The following is a 16039-nucleotide window of genomic DNA, read 5'->3' as shown; positions in this document are numbered from 1 at the left end:
AGTAGTGCAGCAGGTTAAGCGCACATGGCGCAAAGCACAAGGGCTGGTGTGAGGATCCAGGTTCGAGCCCCCGGCTCCCTACCTGCAGGGGAGTCGCTTCACGGGTGGTGAAGCAGGGCTGCAGGTGTCTTTCTCTCCCCCTCTCTGTCTTCCCCTCCTCTCTCCATTTCTCTGTCCTATCCAACAACGACGACATCAATAACAACAATAATAACTACAACAATAAAAAAACACAAGGGCAACAAAGGGGAAAATAAATAAATAAATAAATATAAAAAAATAGTAATAGAGAAATAAATAAGCCACCAGGAGTGGTGAATGGGATGTGCAGGGACTGAATCCCAAAGAAGACTAATAATAATAATAACAGTAGCAGTACTAGTAGAATTTGGGCCAGGCCGCTGGTGCTTGGGTGATAATATACAAGTTTTAAGTAAGTGTCAGGATCAGACCCGGGCCCTGGCCTGCGAGTCTGTGCAGACCACCCACCCTCCTTGGGGCCTTTCCCGGGGGGTGGCAGGTAGGCAGGGCACTGGAGACCCTCACTGAACCCCTCCCTGTCACCAGGGAGACCCCGGAGCCCACAGTCCCTGCCTGGCCAGCTGGGTCCCATTGGCAGGGGAGCTGTATGGAGGTGACCCGAGTCTCCACCCCCAGGACCACCCTCCCCCCAAAACTCTAGTCTGAAGCCCACCCCCTCTAGACTGGGCTCTGTATTGGGGCCACACACACACACCTGCAGGGGACCCCCAGACACAGAAGAGCCCACCATGGGCGTCAGTTGCCATGGTGATGATGGTGGGGCCCCAGTCGAAGGCCCCAGTGGGAGGGAGGTGTCTGGTGTACGGAGGCGGAAAGACTCCCGGACACCGGGGGGCGGCTCCAGGTTTAATGGAGACTGGGGAGGGGGAGGCTTTGCCCACAAGAGCGCTGCCGCTGAGGGGGACCCCCCTCCACCCTGAGCCCCACTGCAGGAGGGAGGGGCCGGAAGACTCCGTGAGACCCTGGAGGGGCGGGGGCGGGGGTGAGGGTGGGGGGCGCACGCTTTGGGGCAGGGCAGCCCCTGCCCATCTGGGGGGCCCTTCCCCTTACGCATCTTCCCAAATGGGGGCAGGGGTGCCCCCCAGCCGGGTCAGCCGGGAGGCGGGAGTGAGACCCCCCTGATGTAGGGCAATAAATACTGCGGCGGCCCTGGGCGGGGTGGGGGCCGGGGGCCGGGGCCCCTCACTCCGTGCGTAGGATGATGTGAATGCCGGAGTCCGTGAACACCGGGCCGCTCATCTCCCCGGTCCGCAGTGCGAACGACGCGTCCTCGAATGGCTTCTGCATCTGACCTGGGGGGTGGAGGGTGGGGAGGGGGGCGCCTGAAGCTGGGGGTGTCACTCCCCCCCCCCAGATCACCCACCACCCCGGAACCGGGCCCTGCTGGGGGTGATGGCACTGCAGATACCCCCAGCCCCAAACCCGCGCCCTGCCTGACGCTGGTGAGGAGAGAGAAAGAGGAGGAGCTGAGACAGACAGACAGACAGACAGACAGCACAGTGGCTCTGAGGTCCCAGGTTCAATCTCCCGCCATCACCAAAAGCCAGAGCCGAGGAGGGCTCTGGTCTCTCTTTCTCTCTGTGTCTCTCTCTCTTTTCACTGAACTAAAATAAAATATATTTAGAGGGCTGGGGAGACAGAGCAGGGGTGTTACAAACAGACTCTCCTGCCTGAGGCTCTGAGGTCCCAGGTTCAATCCCCCACACCACCATCAGCAAAGAGCTCAGCAGGGCTCCGGGTCTTTCTTTCTCTCTGTATCTCTCTTTCACTGAACTCGAGTCAATTAAATATATTTGGGCCTGGTGGTGGCGCACCTGGTTGAGCGCACATGTTCCAATGCACCAGGACCCGGGTTCGAGTCCCCAGCTGCAGGGGGAAAGCTTCAAGAGTGGTGGAGCAGGACTACAGATGTCTGTCTCTCTCCTTCCCCCTTGATTTGCATTTATGTCTGTCTCTAGCCAATAAATAAATATTTTTTTAAAAGGGGGGAGGGGCAGGTGGTGGTGTACCTGGTTAAGTGCACACACTAAGGTACGCAAGGACCTGGGTTCAAATCCCTGGTCCCCACCTGAAGGGGGGAAACTTCATGAGTGATGATACAGGGATGCAGGTGTCTCTCTCTCTCTACCACCCCCACCCCGCTCAATTTCTGTCCCTATCCAATAAATAAATAAATACAATTTAAGTCCAATCCCAAGCACCACCTGGGCTCTGGTTTAAAAAACAAAAATCCCACATATATAAAGAGTTTCTAGAAATCAATAAAAGAAGAAAAAAAAAACACGTGGTCCAGGAGGTGGCACAGTGGATAGGGTTTTGGACTCTCAAGCGTGAGGTCCCGAGTTCGATTCCTGGCAGCACATGTACCAGAGTGATGTCTGGCTCTTTTTCTCTCTCTCCTACATTTCTCATGAATAAATCTAAGACAAAACAAAACAACACCTGTGACAGCATCATGGTTCTGCAAAGAGCCTCTCCTGCCTCAGGCTCTCAGGTCCCAAGTTCAATCCCCAGCTCTACCAGAAACCAGGGCTGAGCTGGATTCTGGGAGAAAATAAAAAAGTAAATGAAATAAAACAAACTAGTAACAACAGTGACTAAATAATGGGAGGAGAAGGAGAGGGAGTGTGGGAGATGGATAGAGGGGGTGGTAGGCAAGAGAGGCTCCCCCACTTGGCAGCCTGGCCTGGGATCCCCCCCTACACACCCCACAGGGCCCCTCCCCTCCCCCCCCTCACCTCTGCTGAAGGCACCCAGGTCGCCCCTGGCCTTGGCTGAGCTGCAGTCACTGAACTGGGAGGCCAGAGTCTCAAAGTCTTCCTCTCCGGACTTGATCTTCTGGATGTAGCCTTGTGAGGGGAGGAGGGACACACATGGGGTGACCCCAGTCAGCAATACCTCCCCCCCCCCAACCCCCGCCACGTGCCCTTCAAGATAGGACTCCCAGGGCTAGGGGGAGGGGGGACAAACGAGCCTTTGAGAGCAACCAGTCTATCCCTGCAGGCTCAGTCAGTCCCTGATGCCACATGCAGGAGTACCAGGACACTGGGGGAGGCTCCAGCATCGTGGCTGCCCGCCCTCCCGTCTCTCTTTTAAATAAATAAGCTCAAAACAACTTTTTATTGGGAGTTGGGCGGTATCACGGTGGGTTAAGTGCAGGTGGCTACAAAGCACAAGGATCGGCCTAAGGATTCTGGTTCGAGCCCTCGGCTCCCCACCTGCAGGGGAGTCACTTCACAAGCGGTGAAGCAGGTCTGCAGGTGTCTGTCTTTCTCTCCCTCTGTCTTCCCCTCCTCTCTCCATTTCTCTCTGTCCTACCCAACAACGATGGCAATAAAACACCAAGGCAACAAAAGGGAACAAATAAATATAAAACCTTTTTATTATCTTTATTGGATAGAGATTTGATTGGGATGGGGGGGATAGATAGCATAATGGTTATGCAAAGAGACTCTCATGCCTGAGGCTCCGAAGCCCCAGATTCAATCCCCAGCACCACCATAAGACAGAGCTGAGCAGTGCTCTGGTTTAAAAAAATAATAATACAATTTATTTATTTATTTTATCATGGCAGTCTTTTGCATAACTATTAGAATGTCTTCCCCAAAAAAAAAATATATATATGTATTTTTTTTTTATTGTTCTGGGGTTTTTTTGTTGTCTTTTTAAAACATTTTAAATATTTATTTTCTCTTTTATTGCCTTTGCTTTTCATTGTTGTAGTAGTTATTATAGTTGTTGATGTCGTCGTTGTTGGACAGGACAGAGAGAAATGGAGAGAGGAGGGGAAGACAGAGAGAGGGAGAGAAAGACAGACAACTGCAGACCTGCTTCACCGCCTGGGAAGCGACTCCCCTGCAGGTGGGGAGCCGGGGGCACGAACTGGCATCCTTACGCCGGTCCTTGTGCTTGTTTTTTTCATTTGAGCTCTGCACAGCTCTGATTTCTAGTGGTGCTGAGGATTGAACCTGGGAACCTTAGACAGGAAAGTTGTTTGGGGTGCTGGGTGGTGGCACACCTGGTTGAGCGCACGTTACAACGCACAAGGACCTGAGTTCCAAGCCCTGGCTCCCCACCTGCAGGGGGAAAGCTTCACAAGTGGTGAAGCAGGGCTGCAGGTGTCTCTCTATCTCCCCTTTCCTGTCAATTTTTGGCTGAAAATAAAGATTAAAAAAAAAAAAAAAGGGTGGTGGCATACCTGATTGAGCGCAGTTACAATGCGCAAGGACCCAGATTCAAGCCCCCAGTCCCCACCTGCAAGGGGAAAGCTTCACAATAAAAAAAAAAAAAAAAGGTTGTACAGGGCTTGGGAGACAACATTATGATTCTGCAAAAAGGTGTATCCTGCCTGAGGCTCTGAGGTCTCAGGTTCCAGCCCCAGCATCACCAGAAGCCAGAGATTCTGGTGTTTCTCTCTGTATGTGTCTTATTTAACGTACACACACACACACACACACACACACACCCATAACCATTATGCTATCTCCCCACCTTCATGTAAATAAAGTTATACTAATACAGGACCTATGGGTTTTTTTTTCTTTTTTATTGTTGTTGTCATTGATGTCGTTGATAGAACAGAGAGAAATGGAGAGAGGAGGGGAAGACAGAGAGGGGGAGAGAAAGACACCTGCAGACCTGCTTCAGCGCCTGTGAAGCGACTCTCCTGCAGGTGGGGAGCTGGGGGCTTGAACTGGGATCCTTACACCAGTCCTTATTATGTGTGCTCAACTTGATGTGCCACTGCCCCCCACCTTTTTCCTTAAAAGAGAGAGATACCACAGTTCCCTTCAGTGCAGTGGGATCCTTTCTCAAAGTACGACTGAACACATAGCAAAGCGGCGCTCTATCTAAGTGAACTATTTGGCGAGTTTTCCTGTGCCTTGCAAACACAAACACACACACACACACACATGCCCCAACTGCTTTAAAAAGAATATATATGAAGGATGAGAAAAAAAGGGAAAAAGTAGGAAAAGTTCGATTTCTCTCTGTCCTATCCAACAATAATGACAGCAATAACAACAATAATAATAATAACAATAACAATAAACGAGGGCAATAAAAGGGCAAAAAACTAGTCAAAAAAAAAAAAAGAGGAGGGAGTCGAGCGGTAGCGCAGCAGGTTAAGCACACGTGGCGTGAAGCATAAGGATTGGCGTAAAGATCCCAGTTCGAGCCCCCCGGCTCCCCACCTGCAGGGGAGTCGCTTCCCAGGCACTGAAGCAGGTCTGCAGGTGTCTGTCTTTCTCTCCCCCTCTCTGCCTTCCCCTCCTCTCTCCATGTCTCTCTGTCCTATCCAACAACAATGACAGCAATAACAACAACAATGATAAACAACAAGGGCAACAAAAGGGGATAAATAAATAAATAGATATTAAAAAGAAGAAGAGATGACTTGGAGCTCGCTCACCTCTCAGAGCACAGGACGTGCAGGCCTGAGGTCCCCTGGAAGCCCGTTTCCAAGGCCTGTCACTGCCTGGGGTCAGAGCCCCCTGACAGTCTGACACTTTCTCTCCTCCCTCCCCACCAACCCCTCAAAACCAAACAACCGACCGATCCACAAAAGTTTAATCAAAAGCAGAGACGATGTTAAGAGACCTGTGGCAAAAAAAAAAAAAAAAAAAAACCTCAAAAAATTGTTTGAAAGATTCATTCATTTTATTTTTATTATTATCTTTATTTATTGGATAGAGACAGCCAGAGATTGAGAGGGAAAAGGGGGATATATATATAGAGAGAGAGAGAGAGACAGAGAGACACCTGCAGCCCTGCTTCACCACTTGTGAAGCTTTCCCCCTGCAGGTGGGGACCAGGGGCTTGAACCCAGGCCCTTGTGCACTGTAACGTGTGTGCTCAACCAGGTGTGCCACCGCCCAGCCCCTTATTTATTTTTTATTATCTTTATTTATGGGCTAGAGATGACCAGAAAATGAAAGAGGAGGGGGAGACAGAGAGGGAGAGAGACTGAGAGACACCAGCAGCCCTGCTTCAACACTCGCAAAGCTTTCCCCTGCAGGTGGGGACCGGAGGCTCGAACCTGGGTCCTTGCTCACTGTAACGTGTGCGCTTAACCAGCTGCACCACCACAAGCCCCTAAAAAGATTCATGTATGAATGGGGGAGCGGGAAAGGGAGAGGGGGAGGAGAGAGAGAGAGAGTAAGAGAAAGAAAGAGAGAGGGAGTCGGGCTGTAGCAGAGCGGGTTAAGCGCAGGTGGCGCTAAGCTCAAGGACTGGCGTCAGGATCCTGGTTCGAGCCCCCGGCTCCCCACCTGCAGGCAGGTCCCTTCCCAGGCGGTGAAGCAGGTCTGCAGGTGTCTGCCTTTCTGTCCCCCTCTCTGTTTTCCCCTCCTCTCTCCATTTCTAGTCACTCCCACCCCCACCCCATTAAAAAAAAAAAAATGGAGGGAATGGTGCTGGCCAGGGAGGTCATGAGATAAGACTCTCGGGCCTGAGCCACACTGCCCCCCCCCCCCAGTTCATGCACTGGAACCACTCTGCTACATAGAAAAAAAGGGGGGGTAAGGGCTGGAGGAGACAGCCTAATGGTTCTGCAAAATGACTTTCCTGCCCGAGGCACCAAAGGGCCCAGGTTTGATCCCTAGCACCACCAGAAGCCAGAGCTGAACAGGACTCTGTTTTAAAATAATAATAATAATAATAATAATAATAATAATAATAATAATAATAAACAAACAAAAAACGAGGGGGGCACAAAGGAGACAGCACAGAGGCAGAACACCAGCCTGTCATAGCTGAGGCCTTCAAGTTCCCAGGTTCAATCCCCAGCACCACCGTCTTGCTATAGAACTGAGCAGGCCTCAAGCAATCTCTCTCTCCTCTGGATACGAATGAATGGAATCTGTTTGGGGGAAGAAAAAAAAAAAAAATCACAGGAGAGGGGAAGGGGGTAGATAGCATCATGGTTCTGCAAAGAGACTCTCCTGCCTGAGGCTCTAAAGTCCAAGGTTCAATTCCCCACCACCACCACTACTATAAGCCAGAGTTGAGCAGGGCTCTTGTTTAAAAAAAAGAAAAAGAGAGAGAGAGAGAAAGAAAGAAAGAGAGAGAAGAAGAGAAAAAAAAAAAGAAAAGAAAAAAAAAGAAAGAAAGAAAGAAAGAAAGAGAGAGGACTGTGAGTGGTGAAGCAGGGCTGCAGGTGTCTCTCTGTCTCCCCCTTTCCCTCTCGATTTCTGGCTGTTTCTATCCAGTAAATAAAGATAATAATAAAGAGAGAGAAAGAAAGGAAAGGAAGGGAGGGAGGGAGGGAGGGAGGGTGTAAATTACAGAAGAGAAGCAGTTTAAGCCAGGAGTGGAGACAGCTCACCTACGGGGATGTGGCACTTGCCACACGTAAGGCCCTGGGTCTGAGCTGAGCACTGCTCAGCTGAGGCTTGGGGGACTGAACCTAGAACACAGAGCCCTCTCTCCACCATCGTTGGTCACTTCCATCAGGAACGTCCTCACAAGCCCTCTGCGGGGCTCTCCAGGACCTGGGCTTCACTGTAGAGCAGCAATGCGTAGCAACTGCCCCGCTCTCGGAAGGGAAGCTGGGTCAGCCTGCTCTGCCCCTCGAGGAAGACGGGTCCTGAAATGAGAGCAGCCTAGAACGTCCCCAGCTGGGACCATGGACGGCCTGCGAGCACAGGCTGACAGGGACTCAGAGGTCACACAGACTCTTGTGCTAAATATGAAGAGACATGGGCCCCGGGTCAGGTGGAAGGGGTTAACAGGTAATGAATTGTTATTTATATATTTTGTTCAAGTTTTGAGAGCTTGTCTCTCTCGCTCTCCGCCCCATCCAGTTTTCTTTTTTTTTTTTTTTTTATTTAAGAAAGGATTAATGAACAAAACCATAAGGTAGGAGGGGTACAACTCCACACAATTCCCACCACCAGATCTCCATATCCCACCCCCTCCCCTGATAGCTTTCCCATTCTCTATCCCTCTGGGAGCATGGACCCAAGGTCATTGAGGGTTGCAGAAGGTGGAAGGTCTGGCTTCTGTAGTTGTTTCCCCACTGAACATGGGCATTGACAGGTCAACCCATACTCCCAGTCTGCCTCTCTCTTTCCCTAGTAGGGTGGGTCTCTGGGGAAGCTGAGCTCCAGGACACATTGGTGGGGTCTGATCCAGCTTTCTAGTCCCCTTCTCAACTCTGACACCATCTTCCCAGACAATACTTTTAGCCCACCTGCATGTTAGCTGTCCGGCTTGGGCAAAAATTAGTAAAAGTCATGGGCCCCTCGGGATAGAGCAAAAGCAGACTTCCTAACTTCTTCTCGTCCCTAAGACCCCTCTTCTCATCTGCTTTTTTCCTTGCTACTTGTGTATTATATCTTACTGTGTTCCAGCCACCAAATTACAGATAACATGATTTCATCCTGCTCTCCCTGGGCAGACGACCTCACCATGTGTCCTGGAGCTCCGCTTCCCCAGATCCCTGCCCCACTAGGGAAAGAGAGAGACAGGCTGGGAATATGGATCCACCTGTCCACACCCATGTCTAGCGGGGAAGCAATGACAGAAGCCAGACCTTCCACCTTCTGCACCCCATAATGAATTTTGCTCTATACTCCCAGATGGGGAGAAATGTTAGGGAAGATGCCCAGAGGGCTCTGAACTTTAGTTCCATTAGAACTCAAAGAGATGAGGGGGAGAAAAAAAATAGGGGGGTGGGGTGGGCAGGGATAAAGTAGCATAATGGTTATGCAAAGAGACTCTCATGCCTGAGGCTCAAAAGCCCCCAGTTCAATCCCCTGCACCACCATAAGCCAGAGCAGAGCAGTTCTCTGGGGTGTGTATTTATATATATATATAAAACAGGAAGGACACTCAGAAGTAGTAGGTATGATTTAGAAAGGAAGAAAAGGCAGGACCATAGGGAAAAAAAAGGGGGGGAGGGATGGATATAATAGTCAACTGGGTTAAGCACACATGGTACGAAACCCAAGGACCCACTCAAGAATCCCACTTTGAGCCCCTGGCTCCCTACCTGAAGGGGGGGTCGCTTCGAAAGCGGTGAAGCAGGTCTGCAGGTGTCTGTCTGTCTCTCCCCCTCTCTGTCTTCCCCTCCTCTCTCCATTTCTCTCTGCCTAGCCAATTAAATGGGGGAAAAAAAAAAGGCCTCTAGGAGTAGTGGATTCATAGTGCAGGTACCGAGCCCCAGAGATCACCCTGGGGGCAAAATAAATAAATAAATAAAAATAGTCAACTCTTGTCTGTGACCTTGGCACAACCACTGCAGCTCCCAATGGAGGGGAATAGGGTCACAGAACTCGGAATGTTATGGAGTTCTTATCATTGTGTGACTTGATTATTGAATCCCTCATACTAGTAGTAAGAAGACGACTATCTCTGGGGGCCGGTCAGTAGTGCAGCGGGCTAAGCGTACGTGACCCAAAGCACAAGGACTGGGGTAAGGATGCCGGTTCGAGCCCCCAGCTCCCCACCTGCAGGGGAGTCGCTTCACAAGCGGTGAAGCAGGTCTGCAGGTGTCTGTCTTTCTCTCCCCCTCTCTGTCTTCCCTCCTCTCTCCATTTCTCTCTGTCCTATCCAACGACGACATCAATAACAACAACAATAATACAACAAGGGTAACAAAAGGGAATATTAAAAAAAAAAATAAAAAGAAGAGAAGAAAAGGCAGGACCATAGGAAAAATTAAAAGGGGAGGGGAATATATATGAACATAGTTATAGAAATAATAGTCAGGGCAGTAGGCTGTAGCGCAGCGGATTAAGTGCACATGTCGTGAAGCTCAAAGACCGGAGTAAGGTTCCGGGTTCGAGCCCCGGCTCCCCACCTGCAGGGGAGTCGCTTCACAGGCATTCATAGCTGGTGAAGCAGGTCTGCAGGTGTCTGTCTTTCTCTTCCCCTCTGTCTTCCCCTCCTCTCTCCATTTCTCTCTGTCCTAACAATGATGACAATAAACTAATAATAATAATAATAATAATAATAGTCGACTAGGCTAAGCATACATAGTGCAAGGCACAAGGACCCACTCAAGGATCCCGGCAGGGGGAGAAGCAGATCTGCAGGTGTCTGTCTGTCTCTCCCCCTCTCTCCATTTCTCTGCATCCTATTCGCTGAGAACACCTTAGAGCACAGAGCAGACGCCGTGGGTAAAGTGAGATGGAAGCAGGACGAGGGCCGGGGAGGGAGGCCTCACCGTTGATGAGCTCCAGGGCCTCTTCCTTGCTCCGGGTGATCCTCTCCTGCCTCCAGGAGGCGGGTCGGCGGGACTGGCTGTGCTTGACCAGCAGGTGCGAACAGCGGACTCTGGCCGGCTCTCCGTGTCCATTCCTGCTGCCTGAGCCGGCGCTGGTGCTGTTGCCACTGGGCCGCTCCCACTGGCTGGCATTGGTGATGTGGTTGAAATAGTACACCCGGCCTGGGGGGGGAGTGGGGAGGGTGAGAGAGACGACCAGCAAAGGGAGGCATTGAATGGCTTCCGTGAGAAGTGATCCCCTGAATGGCTTCCGTGAGAAGTGATCCCCAGCCCTGGACCCCACCCCCCCACCCCCTGCCTACCTCCCTACCTAGGAGGAGGCGCAGTGGATAAAGCTTTGGGACTCACAACTGTGAGGTCCTGAGTTCCATCCCCGGTATCACATGTGCCAGAAGGAGGCTCTGCTTCTCTCTCTCTCTCTCTCTCTCTCTCCTGCTTCTGCTCTCTCATTAAGAAATTAATACAGTGGGAGTCGGGCGGTAGCGCAGCGGGTTAAGCGCAAGTGGTGCAAAGCGCAAGGACCGGCCCAAGGATCCCGGTTCGAGCCCCCTGGCTCCCCACCTGCAGGGGAGTCGCTTCCCAGGCGGTGAAGCAGGTCTGCAGATGTCTGTCTTTCTCTCTCCCTCTCTGTCTGCTCTCCTCTCTCCATTTCTCTCTGTCCTATCCAACAACGACGACATCAATAATAACAACAATAACCACAACAATAAAACAAGGGCAACAAAAGGGAGTAAGTAAATAAATAAATATAAAAATATCTAAAAAAAAAAATTTAATACAGAGGAGGACCTAGTGGGGGTTGGATTGTTATGTGGAGAACTGGGAAATGTGACGGATGCACAAACTACTGTATTTTACTGTAAGCCATTAACCTCCACCTCCGGTAAAGAAATAAAAAGAAAGAAGAATGAGGGAGTCGGGCAGTAGCGCAGTGGGTTAAGCGCACGCACGTGGTGCAAACTGCAAGGACCCGATTAAGGATCCCGGTTCAAGCCTCCGGCTCCCCACCTGCAGGGGAGTCGCTTCCCAGGCGGTGAAGCAGGTCTGCAGGTGTCTGTCTTTCTCTCCCCCTCTCTGTCTTCCTCTCCTCTCTCCATGTCTCTCTGTCCTATCCAACAACACCATCGAATAACAGCAATAATAACTACAATAAAAAAACAAGGGCAACAAAAGGGAATAAATAAATATTTAAAAAAAAAAGAAAAAAAAATGGGAGGACCAGGTGGTGGTACACCTGGTTGAGCGCATGCACATGTTACAAAGCACAAGGACCGGGGTCCCCTGGTCCCCACCGGCAGGGGGAAAATCTTCATGAGTGGTGGTTGAGGGCTACAGGTGTCTGTCTCTGTCCATCACTATCTTCTGCTTCCTCTTAATTTCTGGCTATCTCTATCCAGTAAAGTTAGAAAAAAAAAAAGTGCAGGGAGTGGGCGGTAGTGCAGTGGGTTAAGCGCACGTAGCGCAAAGCGCAAGGATTTGCAAGGACCGGAGTAAGGATCCCGGTTCCAGCCCCCGGCTCCCCATCTGCAGGGGGTTCACTTCACAGGTGGTCAAGCAGTTCTGCAGGTGTCTGTCTTCCCCTCCTCTCTCCATTTCTCTCTGTCCTATCCAACAACAACGACAACAGCAATAATAACTACAACAATAAAAACCAACAAGGGCAACAAAAGGGAAAACAAATAAATATAAAAAATAAAAATTAAAAAAAATTTGTGCTGGGGCCCAGGTAAGGGGGTGGGGTGGGACCTGCAGTGGATAAAGCATGGGACTCTCAAGCATGAGGTCCTGAGTTCAATCCCCGGGAGCACATGGACCAAAGTGATGTCTGGCTCTTTCTCTTTCTCCTCCTATGTTTCTCATTAATAAATAAAATCTTGGAAACAAACAAACAAAAAAAAAAGCATCAGACTCTCAGTGTGAGGTCCTTAGTTCCATCCTTGGGATCACATGTGGCTCAAGGAGGCTGTGTTTTTTTTTTTTTTTTCTCTCTCTCTTCCTCACTCACTCATAAATAATTATTACTTACAGGACAGAGAAATTGGGAGACAGAGAGGAAGACAAATTGCTGCAGCACTGCATCACCATTCAAGAAGCTCCCCCCACCCACCCACCCTGCAGCTGGGGACAGGAGGCTTGTATAGGAGTGTTTGCTCTCAACTGGGTCCGCCATCAACTGGTCCCAAATATATCTATGTGTATATATATATATATATATTTTTTTTTTTTTTCCTTGCAATGGTAGGCCAGCATAAAAGCTCACTTGGACAGAGCTATGGGGGTGACCCAGGTTCAAACCCAGCCCCCCACCACATTGGAGGAAGCTTCAGGTGCAGTGGTCTCTCTCATGCCCTCTCTCTACCTGATCGAATCAGCTCGGAGTGGTGATGTCAAGAAAATAAATAATAAATAGGTAAAGAAATAACGACAGTGGAGACGTAGTTGCCGGGAACAGCGCCAGCTCTGTGTGGCCTGGGAGATGGTGCAAAAGGTAGTTAGTTCTGAAATGCGCACAGTCCTGAAGCTGAATCCTACCACCACAAGTGCGCGAGGGAGACTCTGGCCTCTCCCTCTGGTGAAAAAACAAACAAACAAACATGTAAGTAAATTCTATTTTTAGGGGCCAGGTGGTAACGCACCTGGTTGAGTGAATATCTGACAGTGTGCCAAGGATCCAGGTTCGGATGGTGGGGATGCATGGGAGGGGAGCATTGTGAGTGGTGAAGCAGGGCTGCAGGTTGTCTGTCTCTCTCTCTCTCTATCACCCCCCCTTCCCTCTCGATTTCTGGCTGTCTCTATCCAATAAATAGAAATAAGAAAAAAAAAAAAAAGAAAGAAAATAATAATCTTTTTTTTTAAATCATCATCCCTTTCAACCTGAGCCCTGCTCAATTCTGGTTTCTGGAGGTGCTGGAGATTGGACCTGGGGCCTCAGAGCTTCAGGCAGAATAGTCTCTTGCAGAACCACTATGTTACTTCCTCAACCCCTGTTTTGTTTAAAAGATTTACTCCTTGGTGACATATAATGCAGATAGGGAAACAGAGCATAAGGGCCAGGTGGTGGCGCACCTGGTTAAGGGCACATGTTACAATGTGCAAAGACCCAGGTTCCAGCCCCTGGTCCCACCTGCTGGAGGAAAGCTTCCCAAGTGGTGAAGCAGGGCTGCAGGTGTCTCTCTGTCTCTCTCCCCATTACCCTTTTCTTCTCAATTTCTGGCTGTCTCTATCCAATAAATAAATAAGATAATTTAGAAAATTAGTGGTCCAGGAGGTGGCGCAGTGGATAAAACATTGGACTCTCAAGCATGAGGTCCTGAGTTCAATCCCTGGCAGCACATGTTCCAGAGTGATGTCTGGTTCTTTCTCCTTTCTCTCCTCCTATCTTTCTCATGAATAAATAAATAAAATCTTAAAAAAAAAAAGAAAGAAAAGTAAAGGGCGGGGGGGGGGGGGAGGGAAACAGAGCATCAGCCCTGTATATGTAAAGCCAGGGATCAAAACTTAGGACTTCATGTCTCAAGGGTCCAATGCTTTATTCACTGCGCCCCCTCCTGGGCTGCCCTAGATAATGATTTATTTTTAAGATTTTATGAGGGTGAGGGAAGACAGCAGGGTGATTAAGCAAAAAAAAAAAAAAAAAAAAAAGGGGGTGGGGGAGTTGGATGGTAGCACGCACATGGCGCAAAGCGCAAGGACCAGCTTAAGGATCCCGGTTTGAGCCCCCGGCTCCCCACCTGCAGGGGAGTCGCTTCCCAGGCGGTGAAGCAGGTCTGCAGGTGTCTGTCTTTCTCTCCCCCTCTCTGTCTTCCCCTCCTCTCTCCATTTCTCTCTGTTCTATCCAAAACAACATCAATAACAACAACAACAATAACCACAACAATAATAAAAACAAGGGTAACAAAAAGGAAAATAAATTAAATATTTAATTTTTAAAAAAAAGGGTTTTCTGCCTTAGGATCTGAGGTCCCAGGTTCAATCCCCCAGCATCACCATAAACCAGAACTGAGCTGGTTAAAAGAAAAAAGAAAGGGGGGGGGGGGGAGTTGGGCGGTAGTGCATCGGGTTAAACGCAGGTGGTGCAAAGCAAAGCGCACGGACTGGTGTTTAAGGATCCCGGTTCAAGCCCCGGGCTCTGCACCTGCAGGGGAGTCGCTTCCCAGGCGGTGAAGCAGGTCTGCAGGTGTCTGTCTTTCTCTCCCCCTCTCTGTCTTCCCCTCCTCTCTCCATTTCTCTCTGTCCTATCCAACAACAACGACATCCATAACAACAATAACTACAACAATAAAACAACAAGGGTAACAAAAGAGAATAAATAAATATTTAAAAAAAAAAGTTATGAAATCGATGAGAGAGAGAAGCCAAGTCTCCCTCAAGGCACTTCTGTGACGCCAGAGCTCGAACTTGGGTCCTCCTGCCTGACAGCCCAACACTTGACCCAGGGCACCACCTCCTGGGGGGCTGCACCGGAGCTGAGCTCCGACCGCCTCCACTTTCTCTGGGTGATGGGAGATTCTCCTCGTCTCTCCCTGAACCTCTCTGTGTTCTCACCTGTAAAGCAGGAGAAACCAGAAGACAGAGAGAGAGAGAGAATACGGTCATCAGCCTCCATTGGGGTTCATGTTCATGGGCAGGGGGTGGGGTTGTGGGTTGCGGGGAGATCATGGACCCAGGATCTTCCCCGGGTGCCACCCCCATGGCCGGCGGTGCAGGGGAGAGGCTGGCTGTGTGTGCATCCTTCAGAGGGGCTCCCCCTCCACCCCATCCCCCCTAACCACAAGCTCCTTTTGCAGGGACCCTGGTCTGCACCCCGCACCCGACCCCCCCCTCCCACCTCTTGCCACCGCCGACCTTGGAGGCTCCCAATAGGTGAACAACCGCACCCCCACCGTTGGGGCCCTGCAGGGAGGGAGAGGCGCCAGGGAAGCCCCATGATGGGCCTTTCGGCTGTTGGGCGAGGCTCCAGCCACCCCCACCACCCCCCGACTTTGGGATCACAGACAGGGTGAGAAGCAGGGAAGGGGAGGGAGGGGAAGGAGAAGGAGGAAGGGGATCCCCGGGTCTGGGGTTGTGTGTGTGTGTGTGTGGGGGGGGGAAGGCTTCAGCATGGCAAGGCATCCTGGCATGCGGATGCCAGCTGTGCCTGTTTGCAAGGTTTGCAGCGTTAGGCGCCCCCCCTCCACTAACGGCGTGCATGCACCCCGACCCCAGCCCGCAGCAGGTGCATGGGGTCCCGAGGTGCTGGGGATCGTGGAGCTCCCCCCCCGGGGACCGTCTCCCGGGCCGGCCAGAGCGCTGACTCGTGTCGGCGGCCCCTGCCTCAGTTTCCCCCGGGAGCCTCCCGCGGCCTCGCAGCGACCACCCCACCCCACCCCCTCCACCGCCCTACGGGGCCGTTCCAAGAAGCAGTGAGGAACCCACCCTCCACCCCCGGGAGTCAGGCGGGCGTGACGCTCCCAGCCTCGTCTCTGCAGCCCCGACCCCGCGGCACCTGAGCTGCGGCTCATGCGCTTCTCCCAGCCGGGCGGCAGCTTCTCCTCGTCCGCCATCTTCCTTCCTGCCGCAGCGCCCCACTCCGCCCCGGGCCGCGCCGCTTCGGCCGCCTGAGCCCGCCCACTGCTGCCGCTCATTGGTCCGCCACATCCAGCCGCGGCCTCTCTCATTGGTCGTCCTGACTGCTCCAACTTCCTATACAGCTTCCTATTGGCTAGGAGTCTCAGGGGGCGGAGCCTCATGAGCTCTACTCGCCTTCCGCTCCCCACCGGCCTCACC

General features: G+C 51.3%; 2 protein-coding genes across 2 annotated transcripts in view; both read right to left on the bottom strand.

Annotated features, from left to right (window-relative positions):
• The window catches only part of LOC132535528 (zinc finger protein 678-like), a 307284-nt gene that overhangs the window by 32506 nt on the left and 258739 nt on the right, over nucleotides 1–16039 (bottom strand). The window lies entirely within an intron of this gene.
• PIN1 (peptidylprolyl cis/trans isomerase, NIMA-interacting 1) lies at nucleotides 952–15886 on the bottom strand. The gene is made up of 4 exons (XM_060181701.1): nucleotides 15759–15886; nucleotides 10214–10435; nucleotides 2781–2891; nucleotides 952–1334 (listed from the first exon to the last, which is right to left on the bottom strand). Exons 1-4 carry the CDS (start codon nucleotides 15814–15816, stop codon nucleotides 1225–1227), a joined length of 501 nt encoding a protein of 166 aa, XP_060037684.1. The 5' UTR covers nucleotides 15817–15886; the 3' UTR covers nucleotides 952–1224.

The sequence above is a fragment of the Erinaceus europaeus genome, chromosome 23, assembly GCF_950295315.1.
Source record: "Erinaceus europaeus chromosome 23, mEriEur2.1, whole genome shotgun sequence".
In the NCBI taxonomy this organism is placed as follows: domain Eukaryota; kingdom Metazoa; phylum Chordata; class Mammalia; order Eulipotyphla; family Erinaceidae; genus Erinaceus; species Erinaceus europaeus.
The sequence above is the reverse complement of the archived record's forward strand: the minus strand, read 5'-3'. Positions and strand labels throughout refer to the sequence as shown.

Excerpts from the sequence above, each read along its gene's own strand:
- PIN1 (XM_060181701.1), bottom strand. The coding sequence starts at position 15,816 with ATGGCGGACGAGGAGAAGCTGCCGCCCGGCTGGGAGAAGCGCATGAGC. Across the intron at positions 2,892-10,213 it reads GGCCCTGGAGCTCATCAACG|GCTACATCCAGAAGATCAAG; the intron begins GTGAGGCCTCCC and ends TCCCCTCACAAG. Across the intron at positions 1,335-2,780 it reads CCTGGGTGCCTTCAGCAGAG|GTCAGATGCAGAAGCCATTC; the intron begins GTGAGGGGGGGG and ends TCCACCCCCCAG.